The sequence below is a fragment of the Ambystoma mexicanum genome, chromosome 13 (genome assembly GCF_040938575.1).
Source record: "Ambystoma mexicanum isolate Mex_15411 chromosome 13, UKY_AmexF1_1, whole genome shotgun sequence".
Classification (NCBI taxonomy): domain Eukaryota; kingdom Metazoa; phylum Chordata; class Amphibia; order Caudata; family Ambystomatidae; genus Ambystoma; species Ambystoma mexicanum.
Window position 1 is genome coordinate 657,999,595 of NC_090938.1, and position 24,242 is coordinate 658,023,836.

At 47.3% G+C, this 24,242-nt stretch overlaps 1 protein-coding gene across 2 annotated transcripts in view; it reads right to left on the reverse strand.

The window, feature by feature from the left end:
* Window positions 1-24,242, reverse strand: part of TBKBP1 (TBK1 binding protein 1) — a 348,794-nt gene that overhangs the window by 163,893 nt on the left and 160,659 nt on the right. For both annotated transcript variants that reach the window (XM_069634656.1, XM_069634657.1), the window contains exons 6-7: window positions 10,454-10,650; window positions 274-335 (exon numbers count right to left, since the gene is read on the reverse strand). In XM_069634656.1, the coding sequence (XP_069490757.1) occupies window positions 274-335; window positions 10,454-10,650 (259 nt within the window). The remainder of the gene's footprint in view (window positions 1-273; window positions 336-10,453; window positions 10,651-24,242) is intronic.

The following is a 24,242-nucleotide window of genomic DNA, read 5'->3' on the forward strand; positions in this document are numbered from 1 at the left end:
TAACTGGCGCACAGGAAGCTGTGCGCCCCTTCTATTGGGACTATCATATGGTGTACCAGGTGTCACCAACACAGGACAATACAGGAGCCCCGGGAGGGGCTCTAAGCCACAGCACCATCTAGTGGCTTGATTTGGAACTGGTAAAAAGGTTTAAGAAATATGTGGGTCTCACGTAGGTTAATTTTGGAAAACAGATAGCAGCTACTTCAGTCCTATAAATAAGGCACAAGCAAGACAAGTGATAATAGGAAACAAGACTGAAAGGCCACTTACTGGTCATCGCCCACTTTCTTCAGCCACGCCACCTCCCGCTCTGACTGGCTGGAGGCCAGCTCCTGTGGAGGAAATAAATAAGCACAGATGGGTGTTAGTCGGTCTGCCCCACACCTAGAATCTTCCAGCACAAATCCATCAAAGCACCCCCCATGATGCCCCCTACCCCACCAAGCAGCCACCCTAAACCAAGACCTGATGAAGTAAATGCAGACAGCAGGCTTTGTGAATGCCAGAGTGAGTGTGTTTGGGCAGGAGTAGTCTGTGCCCACTGTATGTTGCTTCTCGCTTCTTTATTGAACACACGTATATATATCCTAGAGTCTAGTCTTTGACCAGGAAGACCTGGCCAACCTAATTAGGGGTGCTAACCCCTCATGCGCCCCTGGCCCGGACGGTCTTTCAAACGCAATCTTGAAGGAAAACCAGGAGGAAGGGGCGACAATGCTGGAACTGATCCTGAACAACATGTTTGTGGCGCAAAAGGTCCCCCGACTCATGGAAAGAATTCAGATTTTTAAGAGTGGCAATAAAGAGGATCATGACAGCTAGCAGCATATATGGACGTTCTGGGAAAGGTCTATGCAGTCCAACTCTTAAAGAGGCTGAACAAGTGGTCAAGTGGAGAAGGCTGTAATGACACCTTCCAAAGTGGATTCATCAAGGGCTTGGGGACCCCTCCCCAATCTTTATACTATCAGTTTTGATGGATAAAACTCTTAGGACGAACGGCAAACTCAACCTGGCCTTCGTGGACTTCAAGAAGGCCTTTGATAGCATAAATAGGCAGCGCTTATGGAATAAACTGGCTGCTTGGGGTGCCCGGAAGACCTTGTGCCACAGTTAAGGTCCCTAAATACCCAAACTAAGATCAGAGTGTATCTAAATGCTGATGGGTGGCTAAGGACATCCTAACCAGGAGAGGGGTCAAGCAGGGGTGCCCTTTGGCTCCAGTCCTTTTCAACCTTTACATCTCAGACCTGGCTAAATCCATGGAATAAAAAAGATGTTTTCCACCTTCAGTTGCTGGAGTAAAGGTGCCCCGTCTCCTGCACGTGGACCACTTAGTGCTCCAAGATCAAACAGCTATAGGACTGCAGAGACAACTAAAGACTCTAAATGAATTCCCAATGGAAAAAGCCTCCAAATCAACACTGCGAAAACAAAGATCCTAATAATAAAAAAGGGAAGCTCCTTGAGGAAGCAACCATTCAGATGGTGCTTGGAGACTGAGGCGATTGACATCAAGAACTCCTTTAAGTACTTAGGGGTTCATATCTCCAGCAGTGTGGTGGAAACACACAGCTTGTTCTCTTTAAAGGCAAAAGCAATCGCCCTAGCTAACCAGTCTCTAATCGTGAAACGCAGGTACTGCCAGTACTCCCTTGTACCTATACTGGAGATGTAAAGAGCAAAGGTGGTCACTGTGCTGACCTATGAAGCAGAGGCCTTGCTCTGGTTTCCCTAAAAAGCACTGGGCCTTCCTGGAGGGGATCTTCTGGAAACGGGTCTTGGGTTTACCAATATAAGTCCCAATTCAGATAATTAGACCTGAACTGGGCCTATGCACCTTGAAAGCGGCAGCTGATTGGAAAATCTTAAACTTCTTCGGAAAATGCATGGGCGAGAACGCAGCACCAATTTTGGCCATTGTAAGAGCAGTGCTGCTAAAGGAAGAGGGGAGTGCTTTGGCGAACTGGGGAGTAGCCTGCAGAGCCACCTTGGGACGGCTAAGTGTCTCAGTGGAAGATCTATGTTGCATCCCGGGGAAAGTCAAGAAGAAGCTGTGGACCGTCGACTGTATAGTGACAAACGACAAAGCTAATGAATAAAAACTCTTCTTTTGTAAAAACCGCTTTGGTTAAACACAAATAATAAAAACATTTTTTTTAAAAAAAACTCTTCTATGACCTTGCGAAAGAAAACAGATGCAGAGGTAATTTACCAGAGTACCTGAAGACATTTCCTGACCCTTCCTAATGGGCCCAATTCATGAGGATCAAACCAAATCTGTTCAAACCAATGGAAATCCCCTCAGCTAGAGCTGCGACGGGCTCAACCTCACTGTGCTGTAGTTTCTGCAAAATCACTGGTTCGGTTGAAAACCTACCTCACTTGTTCACTAGATGCAGAGTTTTAACATTGATCAGGACAAGACACTTTGGGCGCTTCTTGGAAGGCCACGCTACACTATCAGCAGCGCAGTGGTGGACTTTGTTGTTGAGAGGGGATAAGCCTGCTCTAACCATTACAGCAGTGACATTTCTAAGGGAATGCTTTGACTTATTGGACTGTGGTGGATTGGTGGCAGTATTAAGGACCTTTTCTGAAAGCAGGAAGAATTCTTGTTCTTATTGCAAAAGTTTTGTATTAGACTAATATGCAAATACATATTTTTTTTTCTTTCGCTTGCTGCCCAACGAGCTCTTAAGCGTTGAAGACAATCTCAGACTGGCCTAGAGGGCAATGCCCGATGCGCGAGCCCATCATGCTAATGGGCGCCAGGTTGTTTGTCAAAGTGGGCCAGTTTGATGAGTTACTTCACTGTGCAGCTAGGAGTCTTTCATTGCTGCTCGAGCCAACATGCCCCAGTCCTACCCCAGCGAGTGTAGCAAGGGCCACACAAGGAAGACCACAGGGGACCAGGAGCAGTTAGAACAAGGTTTTATTTCTACCTCTGAAAACCATCAGGTCACGTGTTGAACATGCGCCCGCAAGTAATTCCTTAGCACAGCCGCCTGCACCCAGAAGCGGCTCCCAAAGACCAGCCTGACATGAGGGATCACCAGTACACCTGCCGTAGGAGCAAAGGGAGCCTGGCAGCGTATGCCACCCAACCTCGCTAAGGCAGGGGCACAGGTGGCTTTATGGGTGAGGTTGGCATGATGCAGCTTGTGAGAGGGAGTCGTAGGATGGGCAAGGTGTGCTCTAGACCTGTTAGTCATAATCCTAACAGTAGGATTCCAAAGGAACTGTACAAGCTGAGCACTTGTTTGGAGGCGCAGGGAAGTAGGACGTCCCATTTATCCAAATGAGCTGCGATGAGGGTACTAGCAATGATGGCACCATTCCCTTGGGAGGGAAGTTCTCAGATTTGAGGAAGCCGCATCACGTGGTTACTGGAGAACCTGGCGGCCATGTCTACATGGGAACTCATGGATAATGAAGTCCAAAACGACTCATTCAGGGCCTGATTCTGGGCTCCATTCAAACTAAGAAAATTGCCATCCTGTCATGGAACAAAACTTTGCTTATTTGCAGCATATTCTGTTCCTATATTGATAAAGATACAGAATATGGAGCAAATAAGATGAGTGTCTGCACAACATGGAATGACGCGTATCTTATTTTACACGGAGCTCAGAAGCAGCCCCTCTGTGTCATGTTGTAACACAGGCAATTGCACGCAGGAGCCGCCAACGTTAGCATGTGCGTGCTGCTGGGTCTCCTGCATACAATCTGAAACCTTCACAAGGCAGAGAAGAATTTTAAGGAACAAAATGGGGCAAATTCCCCTTTACTCTCTGGTTTTCCTCTCAGTCTTGTAAACAAAAAATTACTCTTTGCAGGCAGCATTTATTAAAATAGACGTATGGAATCTGCCTGGTGTTGAGCCGGTGCAACGCCGAGGTGGATTCCATACGAATTCAAATGTACTACACCAGCATTCAAATGTCATACAGGCGTAAAACGTAACGCACTAACGAGACTGAGGAGGACTGCACACAGGTAATCTTATCTGCGCTCCATGCCGCTCCTCCACCCTGTCACTACTCGAACATGGGGCAGAGCAGGAAATGGAGGGTGCAGAGCAGGAAGTGGAGGCGTCAAAGCATTACGCCTCACCTTTACGTTTCCATTTCCCGGTCTGCACCATTTAAAATGAGGTGGTAAGAGTATTTCCCTTGTTTTGGGTGATAGCATTGTGGTCATCAAGTGAAACTTCATTGTATGCCTGATCATCTCTGGACCGAGACTGTCCAGAGGCTAGTCAGTCTTAGCCTGGTTAGCCTCTGCCCACCCTTCAACCGCTTTGAACAGGGTTTTAATGTTGGACCAACTCAAGTAGCGGTACTCACCTAGCCCGAAGACAATGTGGGAGCTACATTTGAGCCTCTTCCTGCAAGTGTCCGCTGTGGACTGGTTAGATATAAATGTTAATTATCCGAGTGGGGTTGAGTGGGCAGAGCTTGTATATAGCAAAGATTTGTAAACAACTTATGTAGTTCCAGTTCAATTATTTGGTCCTGTTGCCAGATCTCACCCCATTCGCACTGTGGGGTGATTCGATATACTTGACAAATGTTGGTCTGGGTTAGGTGTCCCAGACAACTGGAAGGACCTGTCTGGAAATCCACCCGATTTTTACTTCACTTTATAATGTGTCAATCCTCGTAGGTGTATACATAATGATTCATCAAGTGGTTAATAGGTTTTCACAAAGGGTAGTCTTTATTCTAGAAACAATTAAGGAATAGGCCTGTGGCAAACTGTGTCCAATGAGTTGGTCAACCATATACATAAACCATATTAAAGCTAAGCTTTTCAAAAACGGTGGTTGTTTAGCTTCATTTCATACTAGATACATTTCTAGCTTTGATTTTTACCAGGCTTCTTTTTTCTTTATTTGGAGGTAATCCAAGTTTGTCCTGCATTCAATCTTGTGCCCTCCATTGTTCTGCAATACATTAGTTGATTCACTAATCCGGCATGCGTTGTGTCATTTTGTACATATATAAACATATATGTGTCCTAGCATCTGTTCCTGGCACTAAAGTCCTCTTGAAAATAAACATTGACAAGGCCAACGGTTTAGCTTGTGTCTAGGTATCAGATGGGCATTGCTACCATATGCCCAGGTACTTATGCCATTCTCCAGAAGTTTCCATGTGGTACATATTGGCAGGGCCATGCAAATGCCCATCCCATCTGTACACAAAAGCAAAACCTATTGGGTTTGCCAATGCGTGTTATTTGGCGAGAGGTCTTCATAGCCATCATACAGGGCCCCTTAAGTGTGTTGCTTTAGTCTAGTCTAGGAGATGGTCCACAGCTCTGCTTGCGTTTTTCAATAAAGTAAAATAGCACCATCCCATATTACAGGCTGCAAGAACAGCTCTATAAGCAAATAAAACAGAAGAAAGCATGCTCAACTCAACGACCTCCGTTTTCGCAGAATACAGCAAGGGAGAAAGGCATTCAGTATGACGCCAACATGGGCCTCTTATCAGCCATTGAAAGAGGTAGTTCGGATCAGCAAGAGCTGGTCTTTAGTTTCTAATCCAAAAGACTATAAAGCTGGCCCATGTCAAGTCTAAGGAGCTCACCTAGTCCTCGTTTGTTTGTTTTTTCATTCTGGCATCTGTTGATTTTCTACTCCATTACAAATACAGGACTACGAGTCCCAGAATACAAAGAAAAGTACACAAGTGCATGAGCTCCTGGTGCCTGACATAGGACAACTTGCAAGCTCTATAACCCTTTCCTCTTTGAAGGTGGAAGGGAAGCCAGCTTTTCCCACACTTCCATAATGGGTTCCTAAGTCATGTGTACAGGGATCTTCCAGCCACAAGCATGTCCTGTGAAGGCCTGTGGCTGTTTGTGGGGTCCCTCGTGAAGCGGTCGCGTAGTATCCTTTGAATGCCTCTGTGTGACGAACTGCTCGGGGGACCGCCAGAGAAACAGTTGCTTCCTCGGATGAGGGTGCGGTTCCCATGTTGGGAGCAGGTTACCAATCAACCTTAAACCTACCCCCTAGCTCCTTTCTTATCCTGTTTTCTTGGTCACCTGTGCCCATAACATCATGCTACTATATGGACAGGTTTGACATTGCCAGCATGCAAGATTATTTGATCATATTTGGGTATCTTAAGCTACAGGGAATCCTGCACTCTTTAGAGGAAGCGGGTGTAAGAGACACATTCTTCTGCCGTTGTAGCAGCTACTCCAAGCATGTACCCTGGTCTCACAGGATTCCTCTGGCCAGCCAGCATCTAGAATGTCCTGCATTAGTGAGAAGAGTAAGGGAGGCAATGTATCACAAGTATGACACTGACACAAGAGTTCCAAGTTTCAAAACCTTTATAACATTTTTGGGGTTTAGAGGAAAAACTCCTACTTTGCCCTACAGCTTTGATGGGAGTAGTCTCTACCGTCAACTAATAAAGCAAACAGAGTCCTAGTCAATGTATGTCAAATCAAAATGGGATACACTAACACAACCAAATGCCTGTACTATTTCTTATACAAAAAGTGTGTAACAGGGAATGTGTATGCAAAGGAAAGTCAGTGTTATAACATAAAGGATCAAGGTGGCTGAGTCAGCTCTCCTCCCCACGTTGGACAGCACAGAGTAGGGTGGCCCCCGTAAACAGGATGACACACTCTGGCTCAGGTTATCAAAAAAAAAACATGGGTCGAGGCCCATTTGGCCTTCCACGTTAAAGTAACTTATTCCAGTTTTCTAAAAGCTCTTTCACAGTTCAACAAAAGTTCACGTAGGTCTACCTCTGTCAGGCTCGGACCTGTCAAGGCATGAAAAGTTCACGTGGGTCTCCCTCTGTCGGACTCAGACCTCTCCAGGCATCACCGTAGGTCTCCATCTGCCAGGCTTGGACCTTTCAACAAAAAGTACCCAATTCAACATAGCTCTCCCTCAGCCGGTCTCGGACCTTGCAATCACAGCACTTGCAGGGGTTCCCTTCCCGAAGCTTCATTCACATTTGTTAGGGGTTCCCTTTACCTAACATATTTCATGTTTCCGGTCACCCTCAGTCGGGCTAGGATCTTTCACTTAGGTCGAAGACTTTATAATGTGCAAGGGTTTTACCATACACCTCCGCAGGACCACTTCGAATTTCACTTCAGTTCTCCCTTATGTTATTTTCCCCAGTGTCTCTTGATTGTGGTAGTCCCATACCACAATCAGAAAAGTTCAAAGAAATCTTTCTCTTAAAGCAATCACCTTTTAACTTTCCCTTTCGTCTGGGTTAATCTTGACCATTGCGCATTTCAGAGTTTGTTCACTTTGCCGCTTTATAACAAGACAGCAAACATTTTGCAGAGACTTTCGAGTGGGCTGTTTCCTTTCGCCAGACCACTTTGCTACTCTGTATCACAGGCTTCACAGTTTGTGGTAACTTTAAAGTTCACTACTGGTTTGCTTTCTTTCACGTCTCATCAGCATGCGTGCAACCTTCAATTTTGAGATACACAGTAGCGGCTTTAATCTTTCCTTGACACAAACCAGCCTTTCATGTCTTTTGCTAACTCAACGGTTGTGTACATTCCTTTCTTGTCTCTGCGGCTTTGATTCGCAAGTCAAGGTTGATACCACAGGCTTGGCCTCATCTCCCAAACTCTGTCGTTCACCCAGGAGGGTCGCTGGCATCCTTGAAACGCAATTCAGGCTTCTTTTTGTCTGGGATTTGGCTTTCTCTGCATATCCTTCACAGTTTCCTGAAGGCAACAACTTCCTGCAGGGATCTTCAGGGTTACCCTACCCTTCTCTCTAGTCACTCGATCAGTTGTCCTGCTCCAGTGGGTTCGCCTTGAGCCCGGAAGATCTGCTCCTTCTTGTGTCTCACTTTGCTCAGAATGTGTCTCTATGTTCCACCTTTTATCCGTGTGAGGAGCTAATGGGTATCAGATATATGTGATTATGGTCAAGTGCCTGACTTTGCCTGACCTGATTAACGGGACATGTCCAATGAGATATGTAAGTGTTAGCTTCTTTACTCTCAGTCACCCACTTCCTCGGCCTAGATTTTGTGTAGAAAGGGGCGGGGGGGAGTTGGGATGTTGGAGAATCCTATAAAATAGGATGGGGGTATGGGCACTTGAAAGGGGGGGAATACCGTGTCTCACCATCGGTTGCCTCACCCCAACTCCCCTAAAATCCCTCACCCAGGTGATCCTCCGGCACTGGTCCACCCCCAGGGTCTGGATCCAAAGGCGGTGGCCATGACCTGGCCACTTGAGAGAGAGATCCTGGGGGACCAGCAAGTGAGACACCCTTTGGTTTCTCACAGAAGCCCTCACTGCCATTCATCATGGAAACAAAAATGTCTAGATCAAAGAGTGGCTTCCCCAAACCCTCTTTAGTTCCCCCTCTTCCTTTAAAAGAATGTTGCCCAATTCGACTATAGCAAGCTGGCACAACATCACATGGAGGTATCCGCAGCGTGTCTGGGCCAGCTACTCCAGGCCCCCAGATACATATATCTCAGTGATAAGTGTCACCAGCAGACTTACAACACTGAACACAGGGCAAAAAAGTGAAATGAGCACAATTGTTTTTAATGGGGCTGAAGACTTGAGTGACTTTGGCACAGAAAGACTTCATGCAGAGCACGTGCCACAGAAAAAAGCAAACATTTCCTCTAGAGGCCTCAGCAAATACCCCATTAGGGAACAGCACCAAGTGGACAATCAGGCAGAAGAAAGATCATCTAATTCACCTGGTGAGTTCACCCATACAAAGGCAAGGAGAGACAGCTTTGCATAGAGGAGGAATGGAAATGCCTATAGGATCGATTGCTTTTTTGTGTCACTCATGCATACATTCGGCATGTTGCATGTTTGGCAACCATATCCAAAAGGAAGACTTTTTCCTTGGACACCTAAAATGTGTGGATCCTTTTGCCCGCTCTATCCTTCAATTCCAGAGGAATCGAGTAACTGGTGCTTTGCGAGCTCTTTGAGTTGGAATTGTTCCATCATGCATATGAAAGGCTTTGCCACTGATAAAAGAAATGTGTTTGCAACCTGAGAACCTTAACGACCTGCAGAGCCACAGACACTGGGCCTCATCACGAGTTTGGGAGTAACCCTTAAATGCGGCGGTAGCGCTATTACCGCTGCATTTAAGGGTCCGCCAAATCACAGCCGCCAAAATTTCGCGCTCATAGCGCCGGTGGGAAATCCGCCAGCGGTAAGAGCACAAAATTTCCCCATTGAGCCCAATGGGGAATGGGGCATTCCCGACTGGGCTCAATGGGGAATGGGGATTTCCCGTTCCGCCAAACCCGTGATCCGGCGCTAATAGTGCCGGTGGGTTTGGCGGTAGGGCAGATAACGCCGGCGCTATTAGCGCCGCCGTTACCGCCCAACTCGTGATGAGGCCCACTGTGTTTTTGTCTGCCCAGCTGAGACTTGGGAAACCCGCAGTGCTTGACTGTCCGGCCTGAGCCGATTCTATATTTGATTCATGAGAAAGAGAAAGCGTCCAGGACGCGTATATTGAGCCTTTGAATTTAAGGTACGCTCTGTAAAAAGCAATTGAACTAGTGGTACGGCGTACCAATGATTTATATTACACTTCCATCTCTGCGATAGAGTCATGCTCGCCACCAAGACAGCATGAGCATTGACAGGACATGACCTAGGGTGTGACAATGGCGGTCATTCCGAGTTGGGCGGTAGGGGTTTAACGGCACCTGTAAGGATGCCGGTGCTGTTAAACCCCTACCGCCCTATTCCGAGGCCCCTTAGCGGGACCCGCAAAGGACGTCTGGTCAGACCAGACGTCCTTAGCGGGTCCCGCTAAGGGACCAGGGTGCTAATGACGGGACCGCTATTTGCGGGCCCATAATTAGCGCCTTCCCCATTCCCATTGAGCCCTATGGGGGCTCAAATGGGAATGGTGAATGGTTTTCGGAATGGGGATTTACAGGGTCCTCCAAGGTTGGAATGACCCGGAAAGTCCCCATTCCGCCTACCCGGACCTGGGTTTCGAGGCAGCCATGGTGCTAATAGCACCATGGTTACTTCCAAACTCGGAATGACCCCCAATGTATGCTAAAGTTTGAAAAAATAAGTAGACACACCTATTCAGGACTAAATGGATGTACACATAGGTGGGGAAACAAAATATGCATGTGCGGGTGGTGGAGAGAACCCCGGCATACCATCTTAAGGTGAGGTTGTACAGCGCAACTGTGAATTAGGGAATGCCTGCTTGCGAATTTGAAAGATTTTGTTTATGCCACATTGTCCACTAGTAATTTAAGAATCTGTGTAAACTACTCTATTGATTATTATTTCAAGCAATACATAGAATAACAGATATACACAAATCAATGAAGTAATAGGTACCAGCAAGAAGGGTAAGAGGGCCGCTCTGCTGGCATGGGTGTGGGTTTGAGGGGGAGCAGAGCATTGCATTTCCAGGGATACCAACCTGCTCCCGGGTCTTCTGCAGCTGCTTGAGCTCCGTCCGCAAGCTCTCGCAGTCTTCTTTAAGCTGTTCCTCCTGGCACTGCGCGCTCTGCAGCTCCCGCCGAACCTCAGCCAGCTCTGCCTCCAGGCTCTGCACCCTCAGCGCGTTAGGCTCATCGAGACTCCTCGAGCTCTGCCAACCCAGGGAGCGATCCAGCACTAGGGGAATAACAAGGCGAGAGCTAAGCGACTGGGTGGGCGTCAAGCAGAGATCCCACACTAAGGATAGCAATGAATCATACACCTCTATAGCACATAGCCATGACAGGTATTAGTATATAAAAGAAGAGCCTATTCCGACAAGATGATTGTAGATGCTAAAGTGTAGCTTTTATTTTGGTATGATAACATATGGGTAATGTCACTCTCAATTAGAATGTGTGATACATTGATAAACAATCATCTCCGTCCTAATCCAACCATAAATAACTGCGGCAGCTCCACTTGTGTACCAATACAAAAGTTTACAGAATGTAGATAGTATCACTCTCAATAGGTTTACAACATACTCCTAACACATGTATTCTGAGTAAACATCCATTCATAACTTGTATTTCCAATAATACATTGAGTCTTCAATAGATCACTGTATGGTTTGATATCTAATACATTAGTGTTGCCCCAATGTATAGGCTCATGTACACCTTTATTATCATCTGTACATTGGTGGTAACCCAAATGCCAACACGTGTTTCGCCCGTGCTGTAGGTCTTTATCATGGCTGGGCCAATAACCAGGTGTGTCATATAATATGCATTTACCATCAATGATGATGAACTTGAAACAATCCCTGAAAGGAAAAACAAATAGTAAACGAAGGTTAAAGTTAGGCAGACTAGCAGGCCTAGCGCCTAGCACATTTACATAGTAATGTGGATACCACCGTTCCAAAATTGTCCAGTGATAAGGTCATGCTGTCATCTACTCTTGTGTTACACATACATATCGGTGCTATATGTTATGTGAAGCACCCCTTCACCTAGCATGCCATTGCAATACTACATGTAGGAATATGTGTTAGAGGCTAGGTCCGCAACGTGCCACCACTTCATGCAAAACTGTGTTCCCATTCATCTGTTAGTGCACTTTCCTTTACTCATCACATGTCTAAATATCCTTTACTCATCACATGTCTAAATAAATAGTAGTTTTGACCCTCTCTAATTTGGAATAACAATTGTACTCTCACCTTATAGAAGGTAAGTTGAGATATCCCTCTGACTGGTGTGGCTAAATGCTAATGCTCTGTTAGAAAGAAAACAAAAGAATTGATACATTGATGTCTTTTTAAAAACGAACACATCTGTTAGTGTTCTTGCACAACTGTGTCCATACAGTTAATGTAAGGACACTTGTTAGCAAGGTGAAATCATTGCTAACCTGCTGCGGAGGCTTATAGTGTGCTCTCTCCTCCTGCATTTATGACTCGGTTTAATCATCGATACTTCCTTAAGTATTATCCCAGTTGGGTGTTTTCTATATTCTCCTGAAAGTAAGTCCAAACGGTATTTGATTATGACCTCCTTAATATTAGGTGGGGTATTCCCCAATGCATGTGCTAGTAAATAGGATATCTCACCTGTCTTGATTGTCACCCTGGAGATAACCTTCAATGGTTAACGTTCAAGATGTCCTCACTGTAGATACAATGTTATGACAGATACATGAGTATCATGCATAAGAGTTGTACAGCCTGAAGAGCTAATATGCTTGAGAGTCCAATGAGTCTATAGACAGGACACTTGTTAGATAGGTGAATAAATGCTCATGTGAGGTGACTGATATTCCTCTTTGCCTCCTTCTTATGTAGCCCAAGTTCAGTGTAGGCTTCTTCTTCACACATCACCCATGCAGGGCTTTCTGCAATATAGCTGCAAGTAGGTCCGATAAGAGTTGATATCCCATAAGGTAAAGTGTTGCCCAGTGCAAGGAACAATTAATGATGTGTCTCACCGTTCTTCTTAAGTTAGGTGGTTGTAGTCATAACAGTAACCATCAAGGTTATTGTAGATATCTTCCGCACTGCGAATGAAATTTATATCACCATGCTATAAAAAGCTACTAGGGATATGAGCCCTAAAAGATTAAACTGTGCTGCATTTCAAAGCTCACCTTCCTGTCACAATAGTAGTGCATCTCATTGGCGGCCTCTAGGCGGGTGCTGCTCATCTTGCGCAGCGGACGCCATTTTGTCTACGAGCGTATATATGACACGGATGACGCCATAGATCTGAGGTTGTCATGTGCATCGTCTTTGTTGACAAACAAGACGTTGCCCAACGGTCGCGTATGCAGTGCGCTAATAGTCAATGGGACTTTGTCCGTATTTATTTATGCTCCAAAGCTAGATGTTACAGAGCACTTGCACAGATAATGTGCTAATATTAAATGGGACTCAGCCCATGTTGGTTATAGTGATAAAGAGTGTGCTTCCTATTATTATATGAGTATATGAGGAGTATATGAGTATATATATATAGGATTAGGATTATATGTATATGTATATGAGTATACGAGATATATATATATATACATATATTTAGTAGACAAGATGATTAGCCAACAAATTGCGCTCTGCCTCATTACTGAGCTGGTGCTACCGGGCTAGAGCAGGCTACACTCAATATATGTTAAACAGAAGGGTAAAGGTGCTGAGGAGGAGAAAGCTCTCCCACAAACACCTACCAAAAAATGCCCAAGCACACAAGACTTCAAATTGTGTTCAAAATTTCATTTTATTTATCCAAAAAGAGTGAACATAGTATAAAAAGCATACATAACAATACCTAAGCAGACCAGGTGTCATGCAGCACTCACCCACAGCGGGTGGAAAACGCCACGCGTTCCGCTCGACTTGCGAGCTTCCTCAGGCTAGTATGATTCCAAACGTTTGTTTCCTTGTGTTTTTATACCCTTGCACTGAAGGTGTTTGGGTCTGCACAGCTGTGCATCTTACATAACGTTAAAAATATATATATATATATATATATATATAGGAGTATGTATATGAGTATATGAGGAGTGTAACAATATGAGAGGTAAGCAGGGCTGGCTGGAGAGGCGTGGAGCCTAATACTAAATGATGCCTGGGAGCCCCTTTTCGTCAGCTGGTAACATCCGCCTCCATTACATCGTCTACTAACTTACGATTCTCCACATCCACCTTGGAATCGCAACCCAATTATCAGAACACTTTGGGGCATATCTGCCTACTCCCTTTTGCAGAACCATGGTCCATCTAACAGGACTGACGCATACATGCCAACATTCCGATGCATCTGGGAGGGAGATTTCGTCTGAGAAATCGAGAAACATGAAGTTTCCAATAGGAGTGAATTGGGGCTTTTTTTTTTGGCAGGAGAATGTGAAAAGTAGCGAAATTTTGCACTGAAAATCGGGAGTCCCCCCCCCTTAAATCGGGAAGGTTGGCATTTATGCTGACATGCACCCATGCTATCACAAAACATTTCTCCCCACTGCATCCCTTCCTCCCTGTGTTTCTAACATCTATTTCCGCTTTCCCATCCTCCCTCGCTCATTTTCCTTCTTCCAGCAGACTAAGGTATGAATACCCCTGAGCGGGGCACAGTATGCCACTCCTCCGACAACCCTAGGCACTGTGAAACTACTACTACACTGGGGATACGGCACAGCATACAATTATGTTAACATACACATACCGCACAACATTTATGACTCCTTCCTTAGTTAGAATGCTCCTATATCAGCATGATGATTAAATGCTGCTTCTTCAGTGAATATGTGAATGCCTGCAGCCGTAACCGTGTGCCATGTTCTGTGGCGCAATCCTAACTAAGCAATGCAGGAGGTGTGTGGCATTGTCCTCTGCTAAAACCCTAAGTGAACACTTAAGCTGTTCATCTTTCCTTGTCAGAATCAGAGCCTAAGAATTGGGGCCCCGGAGGTAGGTGGCCGGGCGTGTGTGGTGGATAGATCTGGCACCACAGGGAGTGATCCACCACTGGAGGGAGTAACAAGATGAGAGGTAAGATACTTGTGTGTGAGGGATAGCTCTGCCCATCTACGGAGCAATCCACCACCAAGAGGAACAAGGAGAAAAGAAGGGGCTGTACAGAGGGGTCTATAGTTTGGAGGCACCGACAGCCTAAGGCTCAATGCAGCGCCGCCGCTGGCTGGAAGAGGTTGGGGTTCCACTGCCAGAAAAAGGTACAATATAGCACTACTGGGAATAACAAGTTAAGAGGTAAGCAACTGGGGGCTTAGATTCAAAAAGTCCTTCATAAGAGAGCAACCCAGGGGTGTTGTTCGATGGTCCTGCCAGGGTGGTGGCTCCGAGAGCCATAGATAAGTCTAGAACTAGGTGGGGGAAGCAGGAATAACAGGAAGTCATAGACAGGAAGGAGGGCTAGTTCACTCCAGGCCCGGTGGTAATAATATTAGCAGTAAACCTGCATTTATTGTTTTGGCAATAGATGCCCTTACACTGTTCCCACTGTTCCCACTGCCTGTGTCGATCAACGACATGCACAGTGCCTGGTTTGACAGTGTTGTGTTACGTCCGAGAGGCTTGGGGTGCGGTTGGGGAATATCACTCTATTATACAACTCCTCTTCCTCTTCCTTTAAAACCCCTTTCCCAATACCTTCCTGACTTCTGTCTGATATTCGTCCTACATCAGGCTCCCGTACTAGGTGGAACCAAGAAGAGGCAAAAGCTTTTGAGCCATCAGTGAGCCAATCTCAGTTGGCCTTCCTGTATGAGGCTTGCATACGGAGGGCATGCCGGAGGGCCCCAAGAGGGCCTTCAGTTGCTTGTAGTGCCTAAATCACTACGAGGCTCTCGCTCAACTCCGGCAAGGGAAGGTGCACAGGTTTCCCCGGCTACAGGCAGGCACCTTAAGCCCTTCTTCTCCAGCGTCCATACTCAATCGATAAAGACTTTTCAGTGTCATGTTCAGAAGCTCAGCCATAACACAACATACCACACTGTAACCTTTAAACACACTTGGTTTCTCAGAGGGTGCAATTTCAGCAAACCACACCGAAGAAAAAAGCAAAACGGTCACGCGATTGTGTGAAGAAAAATTAGAGGTGAACAGGTGCACAATGCTAAGTAATTCTAGGTGCACCATGCTAAGCAATTCTCGGTGCACCATGCTAAGCAATTCTCGTACGGCCCCAACAGGTTCAAGAACTGCATGAGCAGTTATATTGCTAAGCACAACACTTGATGAAACACTCATGAGAAGCATGTTTGCTATGAGAAGGCGAGCGGCTCAAAGAAGGAAATGGGATGGTTGAGAAGGAAAGATGGCCAAAAGCAGGCCACAAAAGCAACTGCGCCAAATGTCGTGCATCTGGTCAGTAGCTGCTCATATGTCACTGCCCAGGACATAACCGACAGAGGTTCCCATACTTCACAACCCTTTGCTTTGCGAGCTTCCGGCGGAGCCCTGAAACAGTTCAACCATCCAAATGTTACTGAATCCTAAACTCAAGCTTTCCCCAAACCAAGCCTATGGAGACCTTAGTGCCACCATATGTTCTAGAATTAGTTGGCTAGGATCTTTCCGAATGCCAAAGATTGTTAGCATAGCTCCAGCAATTTAAAAGAAATCAAGGGGTTTAAGATGTGCTTATCGAAACCAGAGTTGAAGATGTAACCGCTGTGGCCTGCCAGACTTTCAACACGAAGATCGAAATCTGTGTTCGTTAAACAGCAACAGGTTCTTCTCCACAGTGCCAGGCCCATCATAGGTGATTCATTTTGCCTTAAAATAGTTTTACAAGGGACGACATCGCTCTTAATATAGGGGTTGCGCCACCAGAAGGGATGCACCGTCGATCTTAAGCATCGAGGTCCACCTCTTGCCAGTCCTCCATCGGCCGATCTGAGGCAAATTCCTTGGTCCAAATTTACACTAAATCAGGAGATCAGTTTTCCATCTATACAACCTTCATTTTCTGCAAAGATCTGAAACTCTGCAATCAGTGACACATTGACCTTTAAATGTTGAGCCCTCTAAAGATCTTTTCCCTCTCCAGATGTGCGCATTACAATTCTCAGGTGTAAAAGCCTTATTAGGGAATAGTTTCTTACCTGTAACTCCATTTCTCCAGCATTGGTATCTTTCATGGATTCACATGCTTAGAATATTCCCCGTCGTCAGACTGGGACCCCTCGGTACACATATATAGCCTTTTTCAAAGGAAAACTTTCGACACTTTGGTGTCCTATCTACGTCATTCTAGGACCCGCCTACGCATGCTGCGCAGGCCGTGCTAGTATAAGAGGCCCGCCCCCGTGGCTCCCCTTCAGATTTCGGCCCCTCCAAAGTAGGAAGGGTTAAATTTATCACATACATTACATACGGGGAGGTTGGCGGGCGCATGTGAATCCATGAAAGATACCAATGCTGGAGAAATGGAGTTACAGGTAAGAAACTGTTCCCTTCTCCAGCATTGGATCTTTCATGGATTCACATGCTTAGAATAGATTGTATAGCAGTAACGCTTGAGACGGCGGTGAGAATGTAATGTAACAATATATATCCTCACCCTACTACACAATGCATACCTCCCGTAGGGATAAGTTAAGTCATATAACATTGCCCACATAAAGTATATCGCCCTTAAGAGGGTAGATAACCGAATCTCCACAGGGAAGAGCTTACCTTACTGAAACAAATGGCGCAGGACAGCTCTTCCCATCTGCACCTCGTCTGCATGCTGCCTGGCAAGGCAGTAGTGGCGGGTAAACGTGTGGGGCACTGACCATGCCGCCGCTTGGCATATGTCCGTCAGCAAAACCCCAGCCCATAACGCTGTTGAGGAGGACATCGACCTTGTAGAATGAGCTCTAGGATGTCCTTGCAGTGGCCTTCTGGCCTTAGAGTGACAAAAAGCAATTGTCGACGAGACCCATCTAGCCAGTCCCTGTTTAGAGATTGCTTTTCCTCTCGTGGACGGACCATATGCGACGAACAGTTGCTGAGTAGCCCTGATGTCTTGTGTACGATGTAGGTAGAATTTCAGGGCCCTCTTAACGTCCAGGGTATGAAGAGTTTTTTCTGCTGCCGATGATGGAGTGGCGAAGAAAGTAGGCAGAACCACGGATGAGTGTTTGTGGTATACCGTCGGAACCTTTGGGACGAACATAGGGTTAGTTGCCAGGACTACCTTGTCCTTAAAGAATCTTAGATAGGGCGGGTCCACGACCAGCGCTTGTAGTTCCGAGATACGTCTGGCTGATTTGATAGCTATCAGGAATGCCAACTTCCACGAAATGAATTTTATGTCGGACGTGGCCATAGGCTCGAAAGGCGGTTTCATCAAGCGTGCCAACACTGTGTTGAGGCTCCACGTCGGGGGAAAACGTTTCACTGGGGGAAAGGCTCGAAATAAACCCCGCATGAAGTGTTTTACCAGTCTGTCACTGAATAGAGGAGACGACTGCCTCTTCCTTGTGAACCTCGAGATGGCTGCCAGGTGTACCTTTATCGACGAGGGGGACAATCCCTTTTCTACCAAGAGGAGTAGGTAAGGTAGAACTTGTTCCGGCGTCAACAACAATGGTTGTAGGCCCCGTTGTCCTCTACACCATTCACAGAATCTCTGCCACTTATAGGAGTAAGATTTGTTAGTAGAAGGGGCTCTAGCCGCCTGTAGAATTTTTTGGCAATCCTCTGAAATGTCTAAGGCGCCAAACTCCGAGAAGTCAGGAGCCAGGACGTAAGGTTGAGACTGTCCGGGTTGTGATGCCACACCGTGCCTCTGTCCCGGTATAGAAGGTACGGGACTTTCGGAAACGCTATGGGATGTTCCAGCGATAGATGGAGGAGGTCTGAGAACCACGGTTGCCTCGGCCAGTATGGTGTCACTAGAATCACCCGGCAATTGTATCTGCGTATCCACTGTATTGTTTTCCATATGAGGGGAAACGAGGGGAAAGCATAGAGGAACATGTCCGTCCATGGGAAGGAGAACGCCTCCCCCACCGATCCCTCTTGGGGACATCTGCTTGCAAATTGCTCGCATTTCTTGTTGTCTTTGGTCGCGAAGGCGTCCAGAGGGGGGTGACCCCATTTCTCGAACACTTTCCTCAGGTGACCCGTGTCCACTTCCCACTCGTGTATCTGGGCCATGCTTCTGCTGAGGGAGTCGGCTTTGCCGTTTCTCACTCCTGGAAGGTGATGAGCCACGAGGGAAATTTCGTGTTTCGATGCCCAATGCCATGTTTTCTGGGCTTCTATGGAAAGAGTCCTCGATCGTGTCCCTCCTTGTTTCCTCAGATAAAACATGGCTGTCGTATTGTCGGTCAGTATTCGCACTCGCGAACTCTTGATGTGTGGTAGGAACGCCTTCAAAGCCCATCGTACCGCTCTGAGTTCCAGTACGTTTATGTGTAGGAGTGACTCCGTTGGAGACCAGCGACCTTGCGTTTGGAGAGCACCCATGTGCGCTCCCCATCCGGTTAGGGACGCATCCGTAACTATGGTGCTCTGAAACTCCGGCTCCTGTAGGGGCACACCGTTGCTCAGATTGTGGGAACTCTGCCACCACTGGAGGGTCCGACGTAGCTTGTCGTCGTTGACGGTTATCCTGTCCGACCACGATCCCTGAGCCAGTGTCCATCGGTCCGCAAGGAATTCTTGGACTGGCCTCATGAATAGTCAACAGTTTCTCACCAGATGGATGCAGGATGCCATGGCCCCCAGGACCGAAACATACTTTCTCACTGAGATCCTGGTGTTCCGCCGTAGCCGGGCCGCTTGTTGAATGAGTCTTGAGGTCCTGTCGAGGGAAGGTTTCACCAGCCCTAACTGAGTCTCGAACTGTGCCCCCAAGAATATCAGCGTTCTCGATGGCCGCAGAGAGGATTTCTCGAAGTTTATGGCGAATCCTAGTCGTTGTAGAAGCTGCCTGGTGGCTTGCAGACTTGTGTTGGTCGACGCTGGGGAGGATCCCCTTACCAGCCAGTCGTCGAGGTATGGGTATACATGGTGGCTTTGCTTCCTTAGCCAGGCAGCCACTGGAGCCAGGCATTTTGTGAACGTTCTGGGGGAGGTCTTGAGCCTGAAAGGAAGAACCGTGAATTGGTAGTGAGTTCGCCCTATTACAAAACGTAGGAATTTCCTGTGTTTCTGACACATTGGAATATGGAAATACGCGTCCTGTAAATCCAGGGACGCCAGGAAATCTCCCTTTTGAACTGCGCGGATCACTTCCTGCAGAGTGAGCATCTTGAATTTTAGACTCTTTAAGGACTTGTTGAGATCGCGTAAGTCTAGAATGGGACGCCATTTGCCGTTCGGCTTTTTTACGACGAAGTATCTTGAGTATACTCCTTGACCTCTCTGTGATGTTGGAACTAATTCTATCACGCCCTTCGCTAACATGAGTGTAACCTCTTGTTTCAGTACCTTCATATGGGACTGAGCGGTGAACGCAGGTGGAATTTGCAGAGGGTTGTGTTTGAATTGCAGAGAGTGTCCGTTTCTTATTGTGTCTAACACCCATTGGTCCGTCGTTATCCTTTCCCATTCGTCGACATATGCTGAGACTCTTCCCCCCAGAACGGTGCGTGGTATGTCACTGCTGATCTTTATTTTGCTTGTCTCTCGACGACGATGGGTATGATGGTCGTTTTCTGGAAGACTGGAAGTTTCGTCGACGGTTAGCCGATTGTGAGGCCCGTCGGTATCCCTGGGAGGGGTAAGCCGATCTGGCAAAGGATCTGTCTCCAGAAGAGAATCTCGAATTACCTGAAGCCCCTCTAAAGGGACGAAAAGACTTGTAACTTCTGCCACTCTGGAGGGCACCCAATGAACGTGCCGTGTCCGAATCTTCTTTCATCCCTTTTAGGGCCTCGTCCACCTTCTCCCCGAAAAGAAGGTCTCCCTCAAAGGGCATATCTAAGACCTTGTATTGCACCTCTGGCCTGAAGTAGGTACACTTAAGCTATGACTGTCGACGCAATACCACCCCATTGTTGACTTGCTTGAAGCCTGACTCAGCGAGATCCACCACGATGTTTATTGCGTGATTTGAGGCTTCCTCACCCTCTCGGACCAGTAGCATCGCCGCCTTCCTCTGTTCTTCTGGAAGATGATCAAGCAGCAGGGCTAATCTGTGCCACATCTCCCTATCGTATCTGGCCACAATTGCCAGAGAGTTTGCAGCCTTTACTGTGGTCGCTCCCACGGCGAGCACTTTCTTGCCTAAGGCATCTTGTGGTCTCGCCTCGTTCTCAGGAGGAGTCGTGCACTTTTGCTGTTCCTTTGCCTTCCTCGCTGCTGCCGCCGACACCACCGAGTCCGGTGTTGGTTGGGAGGATAAACACTTGGGGGTAGACTCTGGAGCCTTAAACTTTTTTTCTAGGCGTCCTTTCACTGCTGGTTCTGAGAATGGGTGTCTTATTGTCTGCAACCCCTCTTTCCATACATGGTCCAGTATTGGTATCGAGAACACCGACCTCCTTCTCTTGCCCATGTGGTCGAACAAAAAACAATCCTTTTTCTGTTCTTCTTGGGACAGACCAAATTCTTTGCATGCCTTCTCCATCATAGAATGGAATGACGCGATGTCGTCCGGAGGGGACGGGTGAGCTGGGCTTCTGGGGTTTTCCAACTCCGCCTCTGACTCCCAGGTAGGATCCCTGGAGGGGGATAATGAGATATCCGACATGGCCCCCCTGTCGGACTCCGAATCTGGCAGCTCACCTTCCTCCTGTGCCAGTGTTGAGATTGGCGTGCGTGGGTGCGTCGGTTGACGGGACGGGCCCGGCTCGTCGACGAGTGACTGTGGCAGGCTTGCCTGGGGTAGTCGCTGGTCCAATGACTGCAACAAGGACTGAAGCGTGGACAGAATATCCAACGACAAAACCGATTGAGGATTGAGGAGAGGGGCAGATACCGGTGTAACGGAGGCCCTCGTCGACGACTTGTCAGCCGCTCGTAGCCCTAGGTCTGCTGGGCCGGCAACTCTCTCGTTCTCGTCCTCCGAGGACAGCAACATAGCTTGTTTTTGTAGCAAAGGCTCTGGGGGGTCGGGTCAAAGACTTCAGGCCTCCAGGCCTCCTGTAGGATCCCCGTCGACGAGGCCCTCGTCGACGCCATTGTCGACGGGACGGTGGATGCCCCCTGTGCAAGTGGTAGGGAGGCGGTCGATGACTGGACCGCCGTCGACGACGAAGACTTCGCAGGTGGTTTTGGCGGTCCCGCCTTCTCCACACTGTGCCCGCTTTTACTCGACTCTCGACTCGTGGTCGATCTGTGATGATCGCCAGAGGAGGATTTCCTTTCCTTCTCATGCTTTTTCGATGAGGATGATTTCTTTGCCGAGGAGTCTCTAGTGGAGTGACTTCCAGACGACTCTTTTTCCGACGGTCTAGATTTCTTCGCCGGCGGTTCCGACGAGGCCGCTCGGCGCGATGTTTTCGCCGACTGTGTGGAGCCCATCTCCGAGGGGGGGTATGCCCCCGCTCCATCATTCAGCCATGCCACCAGGCGTCGGTTCCGGTCTTTGAGGGTTTTTTGAGAAAACCCCTTGCATATGTCGCAGGTATCCGCCGAATGGTGAGGGTGGAGGCAACATATGCAGTCCATATGTCCGTCCCCCTCGTAAACCTTTTTTAAGCCGCATGTCGCGCATGGACGGAACAGCGCTTTACCTGACACAGAGGACATTATTACTTGAAATCCAATGACGCAACCTAGTACAAAACAGTAGGACAACACGAGGAGATCCCACTACTTTGGAGACGGTTGAAATCTGAAGGGGAGCCGCGGGGGCGGGCCTCTTATACTAGCACGGCCTGCGGAGCATGCGTAGGCGGGTCCTAGAAGGACGTAGATAGGACACAAAAGTGTTGAAAGTTTTCCTTTGAAAAAGGCTATATATGTGTACCGAGGGGTCCCAGTCTGACGACGGGGAATATTCTAAGCATGTGAATCCATGAAAGATCCAATGCTGGAGAATGATTCTACTGCAGAAAGATCCTGACCGCATCTTCTTGCCATGCCAGAGTCCACACTGCCGGATTAGCCTCATTTTCTGCATAAAAAGGCAATAGAATCCCTGCGGATCCTGGGTGTCTGCACCTTTTCCTGCTCCATCCAGATAATATGACTTAATTTCCACTACGTAAAAATGGGCAAGATCAAAAATGGCGGCTACCATGAAGGAACATGGCAGTCACCAAAACAAAGGGAGTGGGGAAACATAAAGAGCGGATTTCCCAATGCGTGAAGAGAATTCAATCCAGAAGAGTGGATACCACAACAAACAAAAAACTGTGAAAAAATGATGTCCACAGTCTTACATGCATCCTCACAATTCTATGGCAAGAACGGAGTCTAGCATTATACATTTTCTTCTTTACTCCCTCTTCAATAGCTTTGAATCAAAAACAATATAAGCAACTTTAAAAATAATACAGAAACCAAAGCACACTACATATCCTGTGTCGTTGGCCAGGTGTCTCAAGTGACGTCCCTCCCAGTCCTGTTACTGAGTGAGGCTCATCCCAATCTTGTTCCTGAATGAGGTGCCTCTCCCAGTAAGATCTGCCTCTCCCCTAGTTCTTCCTCTTTCTTTGCTGCTGATAAATACAATATTAACTACCATGAAAGAGATGGTGTATGTGAGAACTGTATGTTTAGAGTACCGAGCCAGAGGGGGGTGGGGGAGACTTAATTCTGCAGGGAACTCCACACGAGTGCAAGGAAGGCACCGGAGCTTCGTCGGAGCGGACTGTTCTCCAGTCAGCCGCAGACAGACGAAAACGTGTAAAGGGGGATGGCGCAGGAGAAAGCTCCGTTCTTTTACTGGTTACGCCATTTCCTTTGCCGCAGGTAGCAACGGCAGACCAGCGAGGCATGCTGTGATCATGCAGTCGCATTTCTGCTCCTCCAGCGGGCAGACGAGCCGAGGAGCAATATGCTAGTACTCCCTGGAGGGACTAGTAATGAAACAGATGTTACAGGTTTGATTCTATTGCAGGGCTGGGCTATAAAAGCTTTGTTTATGAACACTTGTGTTGCCTGAACTTCTGGAACATTTCCTTTGACAGCCTAGGATTAGCTTCAAGGCTAAAATACATCAGGAGTAGTTTGAACTTTATGGACTTTGGTTTATAGATTAGGGAGTCCCTGGAGGGAGAGACACTTGTAAAGTTAGGTTTACAATCGTTTCTGGAAAGAAGTCACCAGCCACAGGTTATGCTAAATTGACTTATACCGCGTTCCGCTGCCATGTCCATGGTCTCCAGGCGCTCTTGTCACTCTGTAAGGTCAAATGGGGTGGGTTGGTTAGGAAGGAAGAGATGGATACAACAGGTGTTGTGCTCAGCTGTTGATGCGTGTAGAACCAGGAGTAACTGCCATCTGTGAAAGTGTGCTTTCTGGGTGTACTGTGCTTTGTACTCTGGATGTTTACTGTTTCCAGATAGGTGGCGCCCAGTGTTTGCGTTGTTGGGCTTTGGAGGCTACTGAGGTTTGTGAGTTGGTTTGAGAGTGATGTGTGGTTTGGGTGTTTAGCAGGGTGGTTTGCGAGCCATCTCGGCATGTCTAGTAAGTGTGTGGGGAGTGAGGGGGTAGAGAAAAGGAAATGGTCAGTAGGTTTTGGGTGGCCTCTGGATATTGTGCAGCTATGCTATTGTTTTCTTTTTTGTAGAGCACCAGGAAAAATCAATTTTGTGTTGCACCATCCTCGCCACGATTTTAAAAAATAATTCCTTATTCTCTTTTAGAGGGGTTCCCTAGTTCTTAC